The sequence below is a fragment of the Mustela nigripes genome, chromosome 1, assembly GCF_022355385.1.
Source record: "Mustela nigripes isolate SB6536 chromosome 1, MUSNIG.SB6536, whole genome shotgun sequence".
Lineage (NCBI taxonomy): Eukaryota > Metazoa > Chordata > Mammalia > Carnivora > Mustelidae > Mustela > Mustela nigripes.
The window spans coordinates 9,826,414-9,847,442 of NC_081557.1; the positions used below are offsets into that span (position 1 = coordinate 9,826,414).

At 54.1% G+C, this 21,029-nt stretch overlaps 1 protein-coding gene across 1 annotated transcript; it reads right to left on the reverse strand.

Annotated features, from left to right (window-relative positions):
* Positions 1-465: 465 nt before the first annotated feature.
* Positions 466-8,487, reverse strand: SAXO4 (stabilizer of axonemal microtubules 4). Its single transcript, XM_059385304.1, has 14 exons — positions 8,405-8,487; positions 7,727-7,866; positions 7,159-7,276; positions 6,721-6,874; positions 5,610-5,738; positions 4,969-5,032; positions 4,391-4,503; positions 3,981-4,040; positions 3,756-3,842; positions 3,315-3,428; positions 3,139-3,233; positions 1,311-1,475; positions 738-819; positions 466-570 (listed from the first exon to the last, which is right to left on the reverse strand). The coding sequence occupies exons 2-13, from the start codon at positions 7,833-7,835 to the stop codon at positions 750-752; spliced, it is 1,278 nt and encodes a 425-aa protein (XP_059241287.1). The 5' UTR covers positions 7,836-7,866; positions 8,405-8,487; the 3' UTR covers positions 466-570; positions 738-749.
* Between the last annotated feature and the right edge of the window lie 12,542 nt (positions 8,488-21,029).

The window sequence follows — 21,029 nt, forward strand, 5'->3', positions numbered from 1 at the left end:
ACACAGTTGTGCAGTTGTGCACTGTGCAAGTGCACCTGGTGGAGGTGGGGGAGGCAGAAGCAGCTCGGGTTCTGCCTTGCAGGCTGAGGGCCCTGGTGATGCTTTCTTCCCACAGGAAGTTTGCTCTTTAGGGACTATGCTTGGGAGTGGGGACACCTTGTTCTAATTCTCACAATTACAATTAGAAAAGCTGCCCTGAGGCACCAGGGTTTTCCACCAGCCCCTGCCCCTCCCTAGGTCAATGTCCAGGGGTTCATCCAACGCATACCCCTGCCCATCTGTCTCTAGAGAGAGATCTCTGTGACTGCCTGCTCCTCTGCCCTCCCCTCTCCTTTGAACCATCCTATGCGGGACCCAGAAGGACCCTGGAGGTCCTGCTCTGATCTACCCCCTGCATGCTTGCCCCGCCCTCCCCCGTCTCTTTCCCAGCTTTCCTACCAGTGACTGCACACACAGCCACTTCACTGTTCTTTATTTCATTAGGAAAGTAGCCAGGGGAGTCCCGGCAGGGACAGGGTGGGGGGTAGGGTCTGTAACCAGCTCCTGTCCTGCCCTGCTGCGTTGGCAAACCTGTGGGGAATGGAGATGAGGCCCGAGGGGCTCGCGGGGTGGGGGTGGGGCTTCTGGCCAACCTCCACCCCCTTTTCCCACCCCTCACTCTGAGGCTGGGTCCCCAGCAGGGCTTGCTTGACACAGGGCTGGGGATGTGGGGCTGGCCCACATGGGGTGCCCCTTACCCAGACTCGGGCTCAGCTGGGAGTCATGAAGCGGCCGCTGGGAGGCGGGACTCGGTAGAAGGGGTCCGTGGAGATCAGGGTTCTGCAGGGCGGGGAGGGATGCAGATAAGGGGGATGTGGGGCGCGGTGGGACCTTCTCTTCTGCCTGCCCCTCCCCTACAGCAGCGCTCAGCTAGGTCAGCCAAGCCACAGATGTTTGCCTGCCAACTCTGGGCCATTGTCTTGGAAATGTAATTTTTGAGGAATTGAATGGAGCTGAAGGAGTCAGAGTGAGGTGGAACCACAGTCCCGGCAGCTCTGTCTCTGCCCCTTCCCTGCAGCTTGGCTGGGAGCTGGTGTGGAGGGGGCCTCTGGGATGGGAATGAGGCCGGTGGGTTGGGGGCAGCCATGCAGGGGGAGGGGGTCGCTGAGATTAGCAGGGGTGGTGGCGGGGGGCGGGGGGGGGGGACCAGGAAAAGCAGTGAACAAGTCAGAGAGAGGAAATGGGTCTCTCAGATGGACCGACAGACAGATGGAGGGAGGAAGCTGGGGAAAGACCCGGATGCTTCAACAGACAGAGGGAGGGCTGGCTACCTTCCCACGTGGGGGTGCAGGTGACGTAGGCTTTCGGTGGGGTTGGGGGTAGCCTCCATGCGGGTGACCGGCTGGTTGAGGGCATAGCCCCCCGGCTTCTGTGGCTGGATACCCCCTCGAGTCCAGCCTTCTCGGTCCAGACCTTTGGGGATATTCTCGAAGTACCTGCAGCATGGCGGGGGGCTGTTGCTGGTGATAAGGGGGCCTCTGCCCACCTCTGTAGCTTCCCTGCCCTTCTTGGACAAGAATCTTGGCTCCAGCAGAGCACAAATGGCCTCAGATCCCTCCAGCCTCCTTCCTTTTGTTCACGCTGTGCCCTCTGCCAGGCACTCCCTGAGCCCCTGTCTGCCTGGGAACGCTGCTCTGGCTCTGTCCCTGAACTGGACGACCCTCCTTTGCACGGCCCGCTGATGCTATGCCAGCACTTGGGAGCATCAAGGACTGTGTGCCTGCCGGCTTCCTCTCTGGCCCATGAACTTCCCAGGGGTGGGCAGTGGGAACCGGCTCATTCATTTCTCTCTAGGCATTCCACTTTGCATCCGTTTTGCTGATGCTCGCTAAGCACTGGGCCAGGTTCTGAAATGGCCAACGCTTCGGATGTGGTCCCTGCCCTTGAACTTATGAAGTGAGGATGCAGAGAGATAAATGAGAAAATCAGTGATTACAACCCCTGGGGAAGGAGCCATGTGCCTGACACCTGGCAGGAGCGCCGGTAAGCCGAGGGGTGGGTGGGAGAAGGACCACATAGACAGGGCTGCTGCTGAGAGTCTGCTGGAGCTCCAGGAGGAGCACGTTTGCCCAGAGAGGAGCAGGGGCACTGTTAGCCCCTGATACCCAGAGGGAGTCTCTGTCCCTCCCCTTCTCCCTCCCCCTTTGTGGGAAGTGAAAGAGCCACCTGTGTCACAGATATGCGATATACATTGTGGCTTGGGTGCCACTTCTCCCATCTAAACTTCAAGGTCCCCATCCCAAAGGGGAGGCCAGCCCCAGGGATGGGAGGCAACTTGGGAGAATAAGGAGTTGGGGGTCAGTGTGGACACAGGTGACACACGCTCACACAGATGACAGATGTCGTGCGAGGAGGCCTTTGTCCAGAAAATTACACCTCCTTTATCCTACTCCTGTAATGCTCTTCCCATCCAGTCCTGGCCCTGGGAGTCCTCCCCATGGCTCTCTGCCCACTTCTTCCTGGAAGCCTTCCCTGATGCTTAGCAAAGAGCTTACTTTCAGCCCAGAGCCCAACCCACCATGGACTGGACATAGTATCTTAGCAGATGCCATGTTGCTCTACCCAGACCCGCTTCAGCCCCCATGTTCTTCCCCTGCCCCTCAGCCCGGGCACCAGTGACCTGCGTGGCATCAGAGAGAAGTACAGAGGAAGGCTGCCCTTGGGCTGCGGGGGCTTGCTTTGCCTGTAGCAGGAGGTGCCTGGGATCTTTAGTATGGTCCCTGGGGACAGCCCTTAATTACCGATTGATGGATGTGGGGGCATCAGTACCCCAGCTCTCTCTCCCCTCCCTTGGCCCTCATCATTCCAAGTTGTGTGTTTGCATTGTTTTCTAGAATCTCCCCACCGGATATCTGGTTAATAACACGCTGACTTTGGGCTGCCTTCCTTTCCCCACACGACTTCCCAGCTTCCCCACTGTCCCCAGTAAGGGGTTCGTGCTCCAATCCTTGGCTCAGGGGCTGCTTCTGGGGGAACCCTCATTAATTCAGCGTTGTTCTACTTCGCAGGCTGTGAGCTCATCACGTGTCCCAGTGTCTGTCTGTGAAATGCATGCTGGCTTCACAGCCCTGGGTTTGGATGGGGGTGGGGGGTGCTCACCCTTGGTTGTAAGTGGTCAGGTACCGATTATCCAGGTCAGGGTCATAGGGGTTCCGGAAGTAGCCGGGGTTGTTCAGGCTGAACCCCGTGGGCTCCTGCACCAGAGGTACGGAGGGGACTTGTCAGGTCAGGAGGGGGTGGAGATTTGGGGATGGGGCTGGGCACCCTGGCCTCACCTTGTTCCCCACGGTCTCCCGGCCCAGCAAAGCAACATTCGTCTGCTGCACCCGCTGTGGGGGCTGGAACTGCCGGTGGCTCATGCTGCTAGGCTCTGGGCCAGGAGGGGGCACCTGCAGGGGACGGAGCCACGAGAAAGGTAGAGGGTGGTCAGGGGGAGGCGGCAAGCACAGAGAGCAGACAGGCAGAGGCACATGGACCCCCAACTTGCACCCAGTCCCAGGACCTCGTCCTTCCCCTCCAGGCACACCACATGCCCTGGTTCAAAGACACCCTCACTTTCGCTCCCAGGACTTCACCCCTCCCCTGGAGGGTCCAAATATCCTGATTCTTCCCATCCTTAGTGCTCAAATGCCTCTGAGCCCAAGGAATCTCCCTGTCCCCTCTCGTGGGAATGCTCCCGCTCTGGGGGAGCCCCCACCCCACCGAGGGCCACTCACTCTAGGGTTCAGTGTCCTCTCAGTCACCCGGTTGTAGCCAGTTTCCCGCTCGGATCCTCTGGCCAGCACAGGCAGGAACTCATCCCCCTAAGGCAACAGAGGGGCCCCTGGCACCAGAGCTGGGCTGTTCCTCCCGCAGTCCTCTGGGTACTTTCCTAACTGCCACACAGTACAACGCCGGGCTGTGGGCTCAGACAGCCCCCCACCCCCACCGGCTCAGCTTACGTGAGGGTGGGTCATGGGGAGGAAGTCGGACCTGGTGACGCTCCGGCCGGGGAGGAGGACCTGGGAGAGAGGCCCGCAGGGGCGCATTAGCCAGGCCGAAGCAGCGGCCCCGGGTCCCGAGCGCCAAGGAGAACTCACAACACGTTCATATGATTGGGGTCACCGAGGAAAGGGAAGAGTTTGGGGAGTAACAATGCTGAGTGAGAACCAGCAGGCCAGGGCTCTTATCCGGACTCCAAGTAACATTGGCTCTGCCCCCTCTCTTTGAACCTCAGTCTGCTCACCCATCAGCTGGGAGAGTTGGACCAAAGTGGTAGTTTTTACCCACATGCCTTCATCTCGTGTAGCTCACATTTTCTTAAGAAGCTAGAAGTAGCCCTGAAATTCTAGCAGGCACAGGCCTGACTTACGGGGTCCCCCGGGAGGGCCTGGGAAGGTGACTGGAAGACAATGGGGTTCTTGGCGGACTCTTCGGTGAAGCCAGTCTGTTCCTTGGCGCCAATTGTTTTCTTCTGCAAGAGATCTGCAAAAGACATGGCCCTCCCGATACTGCCCCCCAACCTGGGCCGCCTGGCCCCACCCACACGGCCTCCAGAGTGGGAGTCCCAGCCAGCGGGGAGGGAGCTGGCTCCAAGGGTCTGGACGCTGGAGCTCTAGCATCAGGGGCACCAGGCAGCCTCCAGAGTCCCGGACAGAGAGGACAGAGAACAAGATGGGAGAGGAGGAGAGAGGCACAGGAAGGACAGGCTCCGACAGGCCTGGAGACAGCTGGGGTCAGGATCCACAGCCCTCCTGAGCCACTGAGTTGCCCTTCCGGGGTTCGGCGCTAAGGCCCAGGTCCCCCAGGCTGCCTCTGCAGCCTTCTTTCTTTTGCTGGGGACGTCTATGTCCCTGGCCAGCTCCCTTTGGGTCGCCCAGTGTCTCTCCTTGTGGCTGGGTGGGGGGGAAGTGCCCTGGGAGAGAGGCAGGAGTGCAGACAGGTGCCTACCTGGCTGGTTTGAAGGCTCCTTGAGATACTTGGAATTGTACTCAGAGGTCATGAAGCGCGGGCCCTGGAACACAGAGGGCAGAGCACTGGGGCCCACAAGGTGGACCAGGGCCTGGAGGCGGCTGGTGACTGTGGTGGCCCTTCAGTGCTCCAAGTAGACCGGTGCAGTACAGTCTGTGAAGGGAGGGCGGGTACAGCAGGCCCCGTGCAAACCCCTCCCCTACAAGGCAGCAGAGCGCCATACAGCCCACCCTAAGTTCCCCGTGACCGTGAAGCCCGTCCCATCTCACACAGGACTTCCAGGAATAAATATGGGCCTCAGGGACCCAGACCCAACGTGAGGAGAGAGGCTAAGGGAGTAAAGTGGGTGCTCCCATCACGCTTCATGGCCCTGAGCTCAGGGAGTCTGGATGGGGTTAAGTCCTAAGTCCCAAGACACGAGTAAGGAAGCGTAGGACGACGTTGATACTATCTTGGAAATACCAAATATCCTTGGCTCTCCCCAGTTTTTCTAGGTACCCTGAGACCCCAGGTAGTTGGCTTTTTGGGTGAGTCACAGCAGTGACTGTCTCTTGGAGGGGAAGGTGTGGGTTTGGCCGCCCTGTCCCGCTCACAGCCCTGACTGGGGGCTGCCCACTCACATGCCGGGCGTTCTCCCACTCAATCGAGCCCTTGCCCTGCAGCTGGTGGAGCAGGGGCCCGTCCCTGGGCTCCAGCCCTGTGATGGACTGCGGCCCATAGTCCTGGGTGTCGAAATGGACCTTCCTGACCTGGGAAGAGGAAGTGGCTGGTCATGTTCCAGGCCAAGGGAGGGCAGTCACGTCTTGACTCTGCTTCTGCCCTTAACCCCTACAGGGTATCCATAGCCTGAGGGGTCCCTTGACAATGAAGTCCAATCATGTCCCCCCCTCTGCTCAGAACCTCACCACCGTCCCATTGCACTGGCAGTAGAACCCCATGGCCTGACAGAGACCCACGAGGACCGCGGCCCCTCGCTGGCCTCCAGCCACCTGCCTCCTTGCTGGTCTTTGTCACAGCAGATACTCGCACCACAGGGCCTTTGCACTTGCTGTCTCCACTACCTGGAACTCATACATCGCTGCAGTCAGAGGGCACTAACTTCCCTTGTGTCTTTGACTCATGTCTCCACAGCAAGCTCTTCTCCCACCCTCCTGGTTTGCAGTTGCAACCCCTTCACTACTGCTTCCGCCACCACACCTCTTCCCTGTTGCATCCCCCCCCAGCACTTAGCACCTTCCTGAGCATCATAAAAGAGATGCTCAGAACATATCAGTTGAATGAATGAATGAATGAATGACTTAGTATCCATTCTACTGCTGGTGATAAGGACCATCATTGTAATGATGTTAGAATGAAGAGGATGGGGACCACACAGACGAGCATATGTGACATTGGTGGTGAGGACAGTCATGTGGTGCTGGAGATGTCAGTGGGATGGTGGAGACCATGAGATGGGGATGGCGTTGGGGTTGGGATTGGAGATGCGGGAGGCAGAGGTAATGGCAGTGACGGGACGGGGATGGAGGTGGAGGGGAGGTGATGGTGCAGGTGGGGAGGGGACTAAGGCGACAGAGGTGGGCAGACTCCCCGCCCGCGTATGGCTCCTCTGTGCCCAGGCATCTCAGCCTGGACCAACTCTTGGCAGCACAGTCCCACCCCGCTGGAGAGATCCTCACGCTGTCCGCCGCCCCCCCGACCCTTCCTCCAGCCCAACCTCGGGGTCTCACTGACCTCCTTAGTGGGGGTCGCTGCACTGGGCTTCTCGCGAGAGTAGCCAGAGCTGGTCTGATGCATGTTCCAAGGCAGTGGGTATTTGCCATCCGGCACCTCCAGGGGGCGGTAGCTCTGATTGGTCACTGACTGGAAATTGTGGCGGACTTGTTCTCTGAGAGTGGGGTAGGAGTCGTGTATGACCAGGGCCACCTGGAAGCTGCTTATCTCTAGAAGCCGCCCACTTCCCCCAAACCTCCCCCAGGTGCTTCAGGAGTCTGCCTGCCTTGGGGCCCCAACTAGGTGCCATGCCCTGAGGGCCCGAGGACCCCAGACCCAGGCCAGGCAAGGTTCTAGGTCTCCGTGTGTGGAGTCCGCAGCTGGTCCAATGAGCTCCAGTGCCCCTGAGCTCTAAGGCCCAGGGGTGCAGAGAGGGAGAAAGGCTTGCACAGACCATACCCCATGGCTGGGTTGTCCAGGGCATCAAGGTTGGCGTGGTAGGAGACTACGGGCCGGTAATTTGATCTGTAGCCTGTGCCTTCGTGGCTGCCCATGCGGGGCCTGAAATCCTCCCGACCTGCCAGAGAGGAAGCCAGGAGACGGGACCGGCCCATGGGGCAGGGGAGTGGACAAGCAGTGAGCAGGGTTTCCCAGGCAGGGCCAGAAACACCCCGCAACTCCCACCCCCACTCAGGGCCCAGGGGTCCTCGGGATAGAGAAGGCATAGAACCAGGGACTGAAGCAAGAGCCGTGAAAGCCTGGCCCTTTGGGACTGTGGCAGCAGGGAATGGAAAGGATGGGGTAGGGACACGCGTGGCAGAATCACAGGACGGCCACGGGGGAGGGGCAGCGGGGCCAAGCCAGCCTGGACATGGTCCCTGGGGGGCTCAGGCGATGGATCGGTTTGGCGTGCTGGGGTCCCTCGGAGCATGTGATGGGCCAGAGGCGCTGCTCGTCTCACAGCGGGAGGGCCTCCCCTTCTCCAGCCCCGAGTCCTGGGGTGTCTCCAGCACAAAGGGGCGCTCACCATAGGCTGTGCAGTAGCTGGTGGCGTAGAATTTCAGGGGGTCCGTGCAGCCCCCCGAACTCATCTTCACATACGGAGAGACAACGCCCAAGGGGAGTTTCCCCATCATGGTGCTGGGGGGCAGGGCCCCGGCGGGGCGCCTGAGGAGGAAGCACAAGGAGCCGCATCAGCTCAGTAGCCCAAGGGCCCAGAGTCTGCCTCAGGCCCGGGCTGCAGAGGCCCCAGGGGTGACGCTCGAGCCCCACCCAGCCAGTGCTGTCCCCCCTCCGGTCCGTCCCTCTCTCCGCCGACACCCACGCCCCATACTGAAGGAAGGACTGGTCACCTTCGGCACCTAATCATATACTCATTCCACCTTCCCCACACCTTGTTCTCTCCCCAGGTCACAGCCAGGAAACAAAGACTCCAAGTGATGAAAGATGAGCTCATAATGGGGGGTGGGGTGGGGGTGGGGAGCGAGGAAGGATTCAGGCCTGGGGTGTCTGACTCCCCGCACTTGACCGTAATCCCCTCATGGTCTCCTCTGGGGACGGAATGGACAGACACCCTCCCAGCCCGGCCCTGGAGCTCACTGCCAGTCCCGGGCTCCTTGTCCCTCCCTCAGCTTGCCCCGGGGCCTTGCAGAGGGACGTGGGCTCGGCCCTCCTGGGTCCCAGCCGCAGCCGGCCCCACCCTCACCTGCCCTCGGCTGTGGCTCTGAGGTCTGGGGAGAGGCTGCAGGAGGCAGGAGCTGCCCCAGAGAAGCCCAGGCCCTCTGGGAGGTGGCCAGGCCAAGAGAAACAGTGTGTCGCCTAGCAACCGCTGCCTAGCAACAGCGTCCCCACGCCTCAGAAGCCCTTCTAGGGCCAGGGCCCATGAGAGGCAGCGCTGGCCCAGATGAAGGCAGCTACGGGGGGGCCCAGGCCCTGCCTCCTCGGCACCCCCCACTCCACCCCCTTCGCCCCAGTCTCCAGCTTCCCCTGACAGGGCTGGGCAGAGCTGCTGTCTTCTGAGTGACAAGAAATAAAAGATAATCTCCAACGATCACTCTCCCACTTATTAAGTATCCACTTCTCAGCAGACACTTTATATCCTTCGTGGCCAGTCCTCTGAGTGGCTCCTCCAGGTTGGCTATTATTATCCCTCTGTTCACCTGGGAAAAATGAGGCTCAGACAAGCAGTGTCTTGACGAGCCAGAGATCCCGAAAACATCAGGAAAGAGAAGAGTTGAGACTCAAACGGGGGTGGGCCCTGATCCCACTTGTAAGCCTCTCGGGGAATCATCCTATTTCCTGTGTCCTGCTAGAGCCAGGCACTCAGTGGGGAGAGGCTGTGTCAGGTTTTCCTTTTAGCAGCTGGCGGAACAGAGGAGGTGATGAAAGCTTTGAAATAGTTGGTAACGCTGTAAGGGAAACTCTGGAGCTGCTAGGGACAGCCTGGCCTGAAGCCCACAGAGGATGGGGCAGGGCAGGGGCGGGGGCTGGATTCTGGGAGGTGTCTGCTCTTAGACTGAACTCCCATTAGGTCTGGGCTCTCAGTGGTTTGTTGGTTTGTTTTTGTTTTTGTTTTTTGCTGTGGGGCGACACCCAGCGGCTGTCACTGGAAACTGCAGGAGATGCAGCCGGTGGAGCCCTCCTAAGTCTGGGGGGCTCCTGAACGGAACTGAGGAGGGGGCAGAGCCACTGTCGCCTCAGCCACGGACCACTCTGCCTCACCTGCCCACAAGGGCCGACCTGGCAAGGAGTGCTCTGGGAGGGCGAGGGCCAGAGCCTACAAGCAACAGGAGACTAGGGGCTGCTCACCAGGTGCCGGTCTGGGCAGCAGTCAAATTGCTGTGTGCCTTTTGGATCTCTTGGCTCGAGGCCTGTTTTCCTATCTATAAAACAAAGCAACAGACTAAATGACCCTTCCAGATTTTAAGCAGGAAATCCAGGGCCCAACTCAGCCCCTCTTTCCATAACTGTTCCCATTTATTAAGCATTTTCCGTGCAGGTGCCGAACTGTGCTATCTTTTTACTCTTCAGTCCAGCCCTATGACCAGGGACTATTGTTACTTACCCCGCTTTATACACGAGGAAACTGCCTAGACCTCAGGAGCAGGAAGGGGTAGAGCCAGCTTTGACTCCAGAATCCACACCAAGTCCTGCTAAAACATGCTGGCAAATTTGGTGTGAAGTGCTGGCACTGTAGCAGTAGACTCTCACACCATTTGGTTGAGCTCAGTGATTTTCCAAAGGGACAGACTGCCCTGGCCACATGGGTGACCTCTTTCTTCTTCCTAGACCTTCCCCGTCCTGAGCAGTAAAATTCAGCCCTGTTTTCCTCCTGTGAGAAGGCACAGCTACAGACACCCTGAGGCTGGCCTTAAACACCAGCAGCTGCCTCGCCTCTGAAGCCTAGAAGACTGAGGCTCAGGAGCCAGCTAGAGGATTTGGGGCCCTGGTGCCCAGAACTCCATAGCTGGGACCACTAGGGGAGGGCCCTGACGGGCATCCAGGGCTAGCATGCCCCATCCTTTGCTGAGTCCTGAATGGGGACAGACATCTGCACTCGGCTCTGGGCTCTGTGAGCTTTAGGTCCCTAGAGGAATATCAACTCGGGCGAACAAGGCAGCACACCACTGAGTAGGTGTCATTTGACTTTGATTGACGTGTGTCCTTACGACAGACCTCGGAGGGCAGGGCCAACTTTGTCAGGAAGAGAGGTTCAAGGAGGGAAAAGCTTCCTAACACACCCAACCTTCTAATGGGGGAACAGGGTGCCCTGGTGGGGCGTGAGCTCTCCATCACAGAATCAAGCAGAAGTTTGAATTCACATGAGTCTGGATGACAATAATACCAAGCTCTCTTTGGGGCTGTATTTGGTACCAGGCACTGTTCTATGTGCTTCACATGTATTGACACATTCAAACCTGATCACAGTGAGGTGTGTTTCTCGAGGGGGTGGGTAGCATCAGCCCCTGCATTTTACAAATGAAGAAACTGAGACACAGAGAGGCTACTTCACTTGTCCGAGGTCACACAGCAAATAGGGGGAGGGGTCATTTTTTGAATCCAGGCAGGCTGGCCCCCAGGGGAAAGCTGTTGGCTGCTTTGAGGTTGCCTTGTGGGTTGAACTAGAAGGTTCTCCAAGCTATGAGCTTTTTTTTTTTTTTTTTTTTTTAAAGATTTTATATATTTATTTGTCAGAGAGAGAGTGAGTGAGAGCAAGCACAGGCAGACAGAGTGGCAGGCAGAGTCAGAGGAAGAAGCAGGCTCCCTGCGGAGCAAGGAACCAGATGTGGGACTCGATCCTATGATGCTGGGATGATGACCTGAGCTGAAGGCAGCTGCTTAACCAACTGAGCCACCCAGGTGTCCCCAAGCTATGAGCTTTGATGGCATTTTTCTTTTTTGAAACTTGTGCCTCCCTCACCCTCTCCCACACAGAGCTCCTTGGTCGGTGCTGGGCGCCTCAGTGTAAAAATCCACAGAAGAAAGGTTTAAAATCATCCGAATTGGCCAAGACAACTAAGAGGCAGGAAGCAGGCCTCTGGGGTGCAGCTGAGTGGGAGGCTGGGGTGGTGCCCAGAGGGGACTTGGTTATCTTTTTTTTAAAAATTGTGGTAAAATACATGTAACAGATAATTTCCCATTTCAACCATTTTAAACTGTACAGTTCTATGGCATTAAGTATGTTCATGATATCGCACAGCTATCACCAGTGGCCATCTCCATAACTCTACCAACTTCCCTAATTAAAACTGCGCCCATGAAACACCTCTCACCCTCTTGTCCCCCACCAGGCCCCGGCCACAACCCTGCAACCTTCTGCCTCTATGAATTGGACGGCTCTCAGACTGCCTGTAAGAGGGATCATACAGTGTGTGTCCTTTTGTGTCCGGTTTAGTTTACCTAGCATCATGTCCTCGAGGTTCATCCCCAATGTAGCCTGTGTCAAAATTTCCTTAAAAAAAAAAAAAAAGGCTGAATGTTATTCCATTGTGTGGATATACCATGCATTGCTTATTCATTCAGCAGAGCATGGACTCTTGGGCTGTTTCCACTTCGGGTTATTGTGAATCGTACTCCTACAGACATGGAAGCACTAATACCACTTTGAGTGCCTGCTCACATCTCTTCGGGGTGTAGACCCCTTGGTGGGAGAGGAAGAGGCAGGAGGGTTCCTGTCTTGAGGGAGACCAGGTTACATCCCTGCTCCTCTCTGACCCTCTTCTAGAACTTGGCTTTGCTGTCCAGCTCTGGCACTGATGGGGCTGTGTGACTCTCTTTAATTAACAACCCCCTCTGGTCCTGCTGCCTGTGAAGAGAGGGGCGGGGCCGGAACAGAAGGTTTGGCTTGTCTGAAGTTTGAGCCGTGTTGTTTGTTTTGGCCTCAGGGCCTTGGAACTCTTTCTTCAAACCGACCTGGAAATGATGGTTGGCTCCGCACTTCTGTCATCTGCGCCATACCCACAGCGGTACCCCAGCTCATTGTCTCTCGAGGTCCTTCCTCACTGCCAGAAACTGAAATAGCCGGAGTCTGACGGCCTAAGCCCACTCTCTCTCTGTCTCTCTTTTCCTGAAAGGGAACAATTCCCTTGGTGACCTGAGCACTCTCTCTCCACCTCCCGCCATGCCCGCACAACCTCTTCTGGTTCGCTTCCCCCGCAGGTGGACATTTCCTGGAAGAACTCTGGCGTGCCTCTTTGATGGCTGTTCCATTTCTGTCTGTTCTGCTTCTTTTACTGTCTCCTCTGGGTGAACTGGTTGATCTTGCACAAAGTTTAAAAATTCATGACCCCCAGGGAAGATGAAATGAGACAGAGCAGAAAACAAGAACACAATCTCAGAGCTCCAAAGGGATGAAGATATTCTTGGCAGTGATCGGCAAGGAATTCAGGGCAGGGGTCCAGAGCAGTTCTGGATACCCAGAGATCTGGGTTCAAATCCTCCTGCCCTGTGCTCTCGGATGCCTTTAACTTCGTGACGTCTGTCCCCTTAGCTGTGTGACGAAGTCATGGTAGTGAAGCCTCACAGCAGAACCCACACAGTTAGGCTGAGGGATTCAGAAGAGACACATGTATGTGCTCAGCACCCAGGCCGGCACAGAGAAAGCACTCAGTAAGTGTTTGGGATGAGTGTACATTTCCCAGCTTCCCCTGTGGTTAGATAAACAAGTGTGTCCAGTTCTGGGGGGTCGAGAACCACTACTCCCAGCCGGAAGGAGTTAGAAGTGGCTCTGTGTGTGTCGGGGGAGGGGGAGTGGTGAAGATCCCGTGTTGGGACAGAAGAATAAAAGATGGGGGCAGCCTGGGTCACCGAGTCACCACAGAGCCTGACTGCCCAAAGAGCCTTTGTCACTGTGCCCTGCAGTGTTCTAGAAGGGGCTGTCCTGCCAGCATGAGGCCGGGCACAAAGACAACACAGACGTCATGCCAAGCTCCCCACGGGCCTGACATGCACACACCGTAAGCCTGCTGTCGGGGGGCCATCACCATCAGGGCTGGTTGTTAGTGCAGTACAACCTAGCCCGTTTTAACTTGGGAGCATTATAATCTTCAAACACTATTATTTCAGAATTAAGCGCAAAAGGTTGGGCATGACATCGAACACGGGCCATCTTTCCAGGCCTCATTACTAACCCTCCCCATGTGTGTGGTAAACATACACTGAAAAGGCAGAGCCTGGAACACTCGGCCACCCTAGGAAGGGGCTGCGCCATTCTCACTGGACTTGGACCAAGTGAGAAATAAACTTGGCTTTGTTAAGCCACCGAGATCAGGAGGTTTCTTTACGACCATAGTCTAACCGGCCAGGTGCCCTTCTGCTCCAGACTCACCACGAACCATTTAGAAACGCTCCAAACATGCCCTGCATTCTGTCAGCCCCTTTACCCCTGAGGTTTCCCTCCGCCTGGAGTGACTTCCTGGAGTGACTTGCCAGTGGTCTTCCTAAAGCCCGGATCTGCGTAAGTCACTTCTCTGTCAATACTGCTCAGCTCCGGAAGTAGCCTCCAGGAGGTCCTGGGGAGGATGCAGGCGGCGGGCACCCAAGGAGCAGTGTAGGGTTCCCAAAGGGGACACACTCCCTGATGTTTTAGGACGGATGGAGACAGACAGGTTTTTAACAATTTATAAACCGAAATCACCAAGTAATGGGAACAGCACATACAGGCAGCATGCCAGGCTCTTTTCTTACCAGAAGGCAAACGTGCAGAGGACTTAGGAGGACGGGCGGGGAGCCATGCAGCCCGGCTTTACATGCGATTGCCCCCAGCTCACCAGTGGAGTGACGTTGGGCAGCTGGTGTGGCTTTTGGGCACCTCTGGTTCCCAGCAAAGGCGGGGTGACCAGTGTGCTTCTGCCTTTCTCTAGGAGGCCTAAGGGAACTAAATGAGAGGGGTGCCTCACACGATAAGCACATCTCACTATTCCTAGTCCCAGGATAAAGTTAAAAAGAAGCGTGGTCTTGGCTGTCCTTCTGACACTGACCAGGACACCGACCACGTGACCACGTGGCCCTTCTGCCACACAGTGGACAAGCACTGCAGGTGATGGGGATCACTGGTGTGGGTTTCCAAGCACTGACTGTATACACGCATCACCACAACAAACCCTCCTGGACGCTGACGATCTTTTTTTTTTTTTTTTTTAAGATTTTATTTATCTATTTGACAGAGAGAGGGATCACAAGTAGGCAGAGCAGCAGGCAGAGAGAGAGGGGGAAGCAGGCTCCCTGCTGAGCAGAGAGCCTGATGCGGGGCTCGATCCCAGGACCCTGAGATCATGACCTGAGTTGAAGGCAGAGGCTTAACCCCCTGAGCCCCACAGGAGCCCCCCGATGATCATTTTTTATGTGCCAAACTGATAAGTAATTGTATCAGAAAGACAGTTAACATCTTTCGCTCTCTCCACCTACATACATATGGGCTGTTGGCATTCTCAAAGCTAGTTAATGTCACGGTTTAAAAAGAGAATGGCTTTTTTGATGGAAAACTTGATTTTCATTTTAGATGTAAATCATACTAGGAAACCAAGAAATCTTTTGTGATAGACCAGTCCTCGCCACACTCAGTGAGGAACTTATTTTTTTTTTTAGGAACTTATTTTTAAATATGAATTTTTGTAACTCGATTAGACTACTTTTAGCTGCATTTAATTTTCATTTGAACATTTTATTTAAAATTTTTAAAAATTCGGGGCACCTGGGTGTCTCAGTCGGTTAAACAGAGCTGCCTTTGGCTCAGGTCATGATCCCAGGGTCCTGGGATTGAGCCCTACACAGGGCTCCCTGCTCAGCGGGGAGCCTGCTTTCTCCTCTCTCCTGCTACCGCTCTGTCTACTTGTGCACACTCTTGTGCGCTCTCTTTCTGTCAAATAGATAAAATCTTTAAAAAAATAAAAATATTTAAAACTTCAATATGTAGTTCTGTTTGTTTTCACTGAAACAGACGTGGTTTTTGACAAAGATGTCATAGGAAGCCAATAGGACAGGAAGTCTTTTTAATAAATGATGTTGGAATAACGGGGTATCTCTATGGAAAGAGAAAAGAGCCTCCAATCTTACCTCACACCGTATCTAAAAATTCATTCAAGATATAAAGGTACCTTTGTGACTCAGAGAGAAGCAAAGGCTTCTGAAACAGGTCGCGAAAGCAATAACACCATCAAAGGAAAAGCTGATAGACGACTTCATCAAAACTGGAAAGTCTGGCTTTTCCAAGGACCCTGGGAAGAAAAGGAACACACAGCTCCCAGACTAGGTAAAAAATACCTGCAAACATATATTGGCAAAGTACTGATATACAGGATGTATAAAGAATTCCTACCATTCAATAATAAAATGACAACAACCAAATTTAAAAGTGGGCAAGAGGCTCAAGCTGGCATCCCACAAAAGAAGACATATGATGGCACCTGGGTGGCTCAGTGGGTTAAAGCCTCTGCCTTTGCCTCAGTTCATAATCCCAGGGTCCTGGGATAGAGCCCCACCTAGGGCTCTCTGCTCAATGGGGAGCCTGCTTCTCCCTCTCCCTCTGTCTGCTTGTGTTCTAACAAATAAATGAAATGTTAGGAAGACATTTGAATAGTCATAAGCACATGAAGAAAAATTCAACATCATTCGTCGTCAGGGAACTGCAAATGAAAACCACAGGGAGGTGCCAGTTTCTACCCACAAAGATGGCTAAGTTTTGAAGGACTGACTGACATCCAATGCTGGCAAGCTTCTAGGGCAGCTAGATCTCTCGTACATTGCCCGTGAGGATGTAAAAGGGTACATCTGCTTTGGACCACGAGCTGGCACTTGCTTTTCAACTAGACCTACACCTACATATGACCTAGAAATTCTACTTCTAGATATTTACTGAGAAATAAGAACATTCAATCACAAAAAGAATTGTCTGGAACCCAGTACCAGAAGGAGCTCAGGTGCCCATCCATGGAATGAATACACAAATGGGGTAGAGTCGTTTGACATGATGCATTCAACTCAACAATAAACAGGACCAAATACCAATGTGGGCAGTGCCAAAAACGTTATGCTGACTGAAAGCAGACACAACCAGAAGAGTACACACCACATGATTCCATCTTTATGAAATTCTGGAACAGACAAAGCTAATCTGTGGTGAAAGAAAAAGTCAGAGATACGGTTGCCTGGCGTGTGAGGAGGCGTATTGTAGGGACTGACCAGGGTGGAATAGGAGAGAACTTTCTAGGGTGATGGTAATTCCTGTTTCCTGATAGGAGTCTGATGTGGGCGCCTGCTGGGAGGCAGCACATGTACACTTACGATTTGGGCATTTCATTGTATGTAAATTTTGGAGCAAAAGAAAACAACTTTATTTTTTTTTTTAAGATTTTATTTATTTTAAAGAAAGAGAGAGAGATCACAAGTAGACAGAGAGGCAGGCAGAGAGAGAAGGGGAAGCAGGCTCCCCGCCGAGCAGAAAGCCCGATGCGGGGCTTGATCCCAGGACCCTGAGATCATGACCTGAGCTGAAGGCAGAGGCTTAACCCACTGAGCCACCCAGCTGCCCCAAGAAAACAACCTTAAATATGTGCGTCTGATTAATGATATGTGTTCCACAATATTTAGGGGAAGCGTTCTGATATCTATCATTTTCTTTGAAATGAATCAAAAAGTAGATGAATTAATAATTAATGGATTAATTAATTTCCAACCCTCCAGAAAGGGATGGAAAGGTGAGCAGATAGACAATGAATCAAGCAAGTAAAAAGTTAGTGGGAACCTAAGTGACGGATAGGTCATACAGTTACTTGCTGTAAAAGTCTTTCGAACATTGCTGTATATATGAAATTTTTTCTAATACATTAAAAAAATTCCACATTTTATGTATTTGAAAAAAAAATTTTTTTTGAAGTAGGCTCCCCGCCCAACATGGGGCTTGAAATCATGACCCTGAGAAGAGTCACGTGCTCTACTGACTGAGCCAGTCAGGTGGCCCCAAAGTATTTGTTTTTATAGCTACCTTGTTAGTTTTGGCAAGTGACGCCATTGATAACAGTTTTCCCCATTTACAGCTGTGATGTGAAGTTTCTTTTCAAAAATTAATTTGTTTAAATAAACAAGGGACTCAACTTAAGGACAACAGTAAGGAAATACTAGTATAGATGGGGCACGGATATGGCAAAGTTCAGGAGGGCAAGGAGAGGGTGTCTGGGAAAGGTGGGGTGTTGGGAAGTTCACGGCAAGATCTGGGGAAACCTGGATTTCCCTCCTGTCTTGCTGCTTCCCAGCTGTGTAACCCCCTAACCCCTTATGATATTCTTTTTTTTTTTTTTTAAGATTTATTTATTTATTTGACAGACAGAGATCACAAGTAGGCAGAGAGGCTGGCAGAGAGAGGAGGAAGCAGACTCCCCACTGAGCAGAGAGCCTGATGCGGGGCTCGATCCCAGTCCCCAGGGACCATGACCCGAGCCAAAGACGGAGGCTTTAACCCACTTAGCCACCCAGGTGCCCCCCTTATGATATTCTTAATAACACTTTCTTTACTTTAGCTTCCTTCATTGTAAGAATACAGGATGTAGTACATACACCATACATAATACGTGCAAGCAACTGTTTATCTTACCAGTAAGGCTTCGGGCAACAGTAGTTAGGTTTTTGGTTGAGTCAAGAGTTGTATGTGGGTTTTTCAGCCCCATGTTGTTCAAGGGTTGACTGCACCGTGGGTCTGATCCAGCAAGATGTACTAGTCCGAATAGGATAGGCTGTAACAAGGGAATGAATAAAGCACGAAATTGCCCCAATTTGAGAGCCCCTGAAGCAGTTTGAGAGTTTAGGCGACCCCCTCCCTGGTGTAGGCATCCCATCTAGAACATGGGTTGGATGTCTGTGGCAAGGTAGCAGCCACACTCAGGTATTTCTTTCCTGTTTTTTTTTTTTTTTTTAAGATTTTATTTATTTATTTGACAGACAGAGATCACACAAGTAGGCAGAGAGGCAGGCAGAGAGAGAGGAAGGAAAGCAGGCTCCCTGCTGAGCAGAGAGCCCGACTCAGGGCTCGATCCCAGAACTCTGGGATCATGACCCGAGCCGAAAGCAGAAGCTTTAACCCACTGAGCCACCCAGGTGCCCCACTTTTCTGTTTTTAAGATTGTATTTGTTTAACAGACACAGCGAGAGAGGGAACACAAGCAGGGGGAGTGGGAGAGGAGAAGCAGACTCCCCGCAGAACAGGGAGCAAGATGTGGGGCTCCACCCCAGGACCCTGGGATGGTGACCTGAGCCGAAGGCAGATGTTTCACCGACTGAGCCCCGCAGGTGCCTCGTCGGAGTGTTTCTAAGGGCCAGGCCTGAAAGTGGCTCTCCTTACTCCTGCCTGCGCCCGCCCTGCCAGTCCCAACCACGCAGCCCCGGCCTTACAGAAGGCAGGCTGGGGCCATGTGGTCTCCCTGCTTGGTCAGGAAGAAGTGTCATTGGGGCGGGTAGACCCCAGTAGTCCCTGCTGCAACCCCACCTTCTGTGCGCCAAACCAGCCAGTCTTTCTTCTCACACATGGCACACGCACATTCTCCCCAAGGGACGCCACCCTAAGTCTGTCCAGTCCCTGCACCTGGCTCGAAGCCTGGGGTCTCCGGAGACACGGGTGCACCAGCCTCTTCCTATCCCATGCAGCTCATCCTGGGCGAGGGACCCACAATTGGAAAGGCAGGCGCGCGGACGCTGGGCGGCCCATCCAGTGTGGGGTGGGGATGGCACTGCACCGAGGCTCCCTCGCTCGCTGGTCCTGCTTTGCAGGAGACTGCGCTCACTGTTGGCACTGGCCCAGCTCTTCTATCCGCGGGCCTCCTCCTCTGCCATCTCTGAAACGGGCATGGCACGGCCTGTCCCCCCGGAGGGCTGCGGACTCCCCCTCCTGCTCATGCGTGGTAAGTCCTTTCACAGCTGCAAACTGTGGCTCCCGCAGCTCACGGTTCTGTCGGCAACACAACTTGTCACAGACCCACTTGCTTCTAGTCAGTTCTGTGCCCCCACAGTCACACTCACCCAAAGTCTTTTCCCGGACAGTTCGAGCACATAACCTGTCTTGCTGGTTCCCCTCTGGACCTCTCCTCTCCTCGATGGCTGTCTTGACGGTACTTGGAATGATAAAAAGGATATGCCCTCGTCTGGTCCTGTCCTGAGGCACTTTATCTGAGGGAAAAGTTTCTCCAGGTTTTTGTGGCCCTCAATTTTTTTTTTTTTTTTTTTTTTTTAAATCTCGTCTTTTTCTACTTAGGGCATAGAAGATTTTTCAACCCTGAAAGGCCCTGGATCTCTGGATTCTATTTCCCTTCATTACTACTTGAACATCACATAATTCTTCCCTGAGCTCATCTCTTCCTCGTAAGTCTCCTTCAAATGCAGACAGAAGTAGCCGACAGAAAGGACTAGCTTCTGGCTTTCCAACCTCTTCTCCGTGGGTTGGCAGCTTGGAAGGCATGTGGGGTTCCTCTCAAGTTAGAGAACACAATAGGTTTACCAAATTTTGTTAATGTGTAACATAGTGAAGGCCAGTACAGTGCATCTTTAAAATTAAAGTCTGGGCATCTTTAACTGCCTTTTTCTACTTCAGTTGGGAGACACGTTATCTAGTGAAATATCTACAAAAATTTCTGTCTGTGGGACCCTGATGAGAGGGTGGGGGCCAAGACAAACAGGAGTGAGGGTCCCACTCACAGGGGCCTCAGAGGAGCCAGCACTGGGTCGTCAGCAAAAGCACAGGAGCCAGGGTGTGTGAGAGGTTGGGCAACTCATCTCTGTACCCGGGAATGGGGTTTGCGTGGCCCTCCTGACCAGCCACGCCCAGCAAACAGAGCCGGCCCCCAGCTCGGAGGGAAAGGACGGATAGTGACGGGGAGATCCAGAAAGCTTCATGCCTCATCTCTGCTGCTAGAGGCAGGCCTAAATCCCTTGACACGGGGCAGTTTGAGCCCTGCCCTCTGACTGCCCCTCAAATCCAAAGTGCCTCTCAACTCCAAAGCATCATCGGGAGGTGGCACCGGTCCTGCTAGGAGGGCTCAGGGGGTTAAGCCTAGAGCTGCTGAGGCCATGCCATCATGTCTGCAAGAGTTAGGGCCCAGGGGCCCAGCAGGAAACCAAGGGAGGGTCTCTGCCAAGTCGGAACAGTAGTCCTCCACAGACCACGAGATCCAGAAGCCAGTCTCAGGGGAGGGCTGGCGATGGCGTTCCTGTTTGCAGGCAATGTAGCCAACACTATCCGCCCACACCCACCCAAGGCCTGCCTTGAAATGCTTCCCCTCTGTGACTCCGAGCAAGTAGCTTTCTATCTCATCAGGCCTCACTTTTCTCACCTGTGAAAGGGGAATGACAACCCTACTTTATTCCTGTGACCATGGTGCGCCTTCAGCCGGAGTCCTCGTGATGCTCTTAGCAGCGCTGGGCCCACGTCAGCAAAGAGCACGTTGCTAGGTCGACCTAGCAACACTGTTGCTAAGGTGCCAGGTCCTGTGCTAGGCACCTCCATGTGCGACCTCATTTGGTCCTTATGCCCACACATGCGGGGAAGTTCCTCTTCTCTCCCTTTTACTAAAAAAGGGAGCGGTGCTTATACAGAGTGCAAAGGGTGCTCTGCTTACACAGAGCGGTGGAGAGGTTCTGTCGGCGCGGGCGCCGAGCTGATGAATGGGCCATGGGGGGGTCTTCCTTCAATTTCTCAAGTAGTTGCCCTTACCTGCCCCACTCGACTTGCCCTCACCATGGGTCCCAGCACATCGCAGAAGGTGAACACTTCTCTCGATGCTAACTAAATGACCTGAAATCCACCGGCAAATACAATGCTCATCCTAATGTCATCGCTCGCTTTACAACTA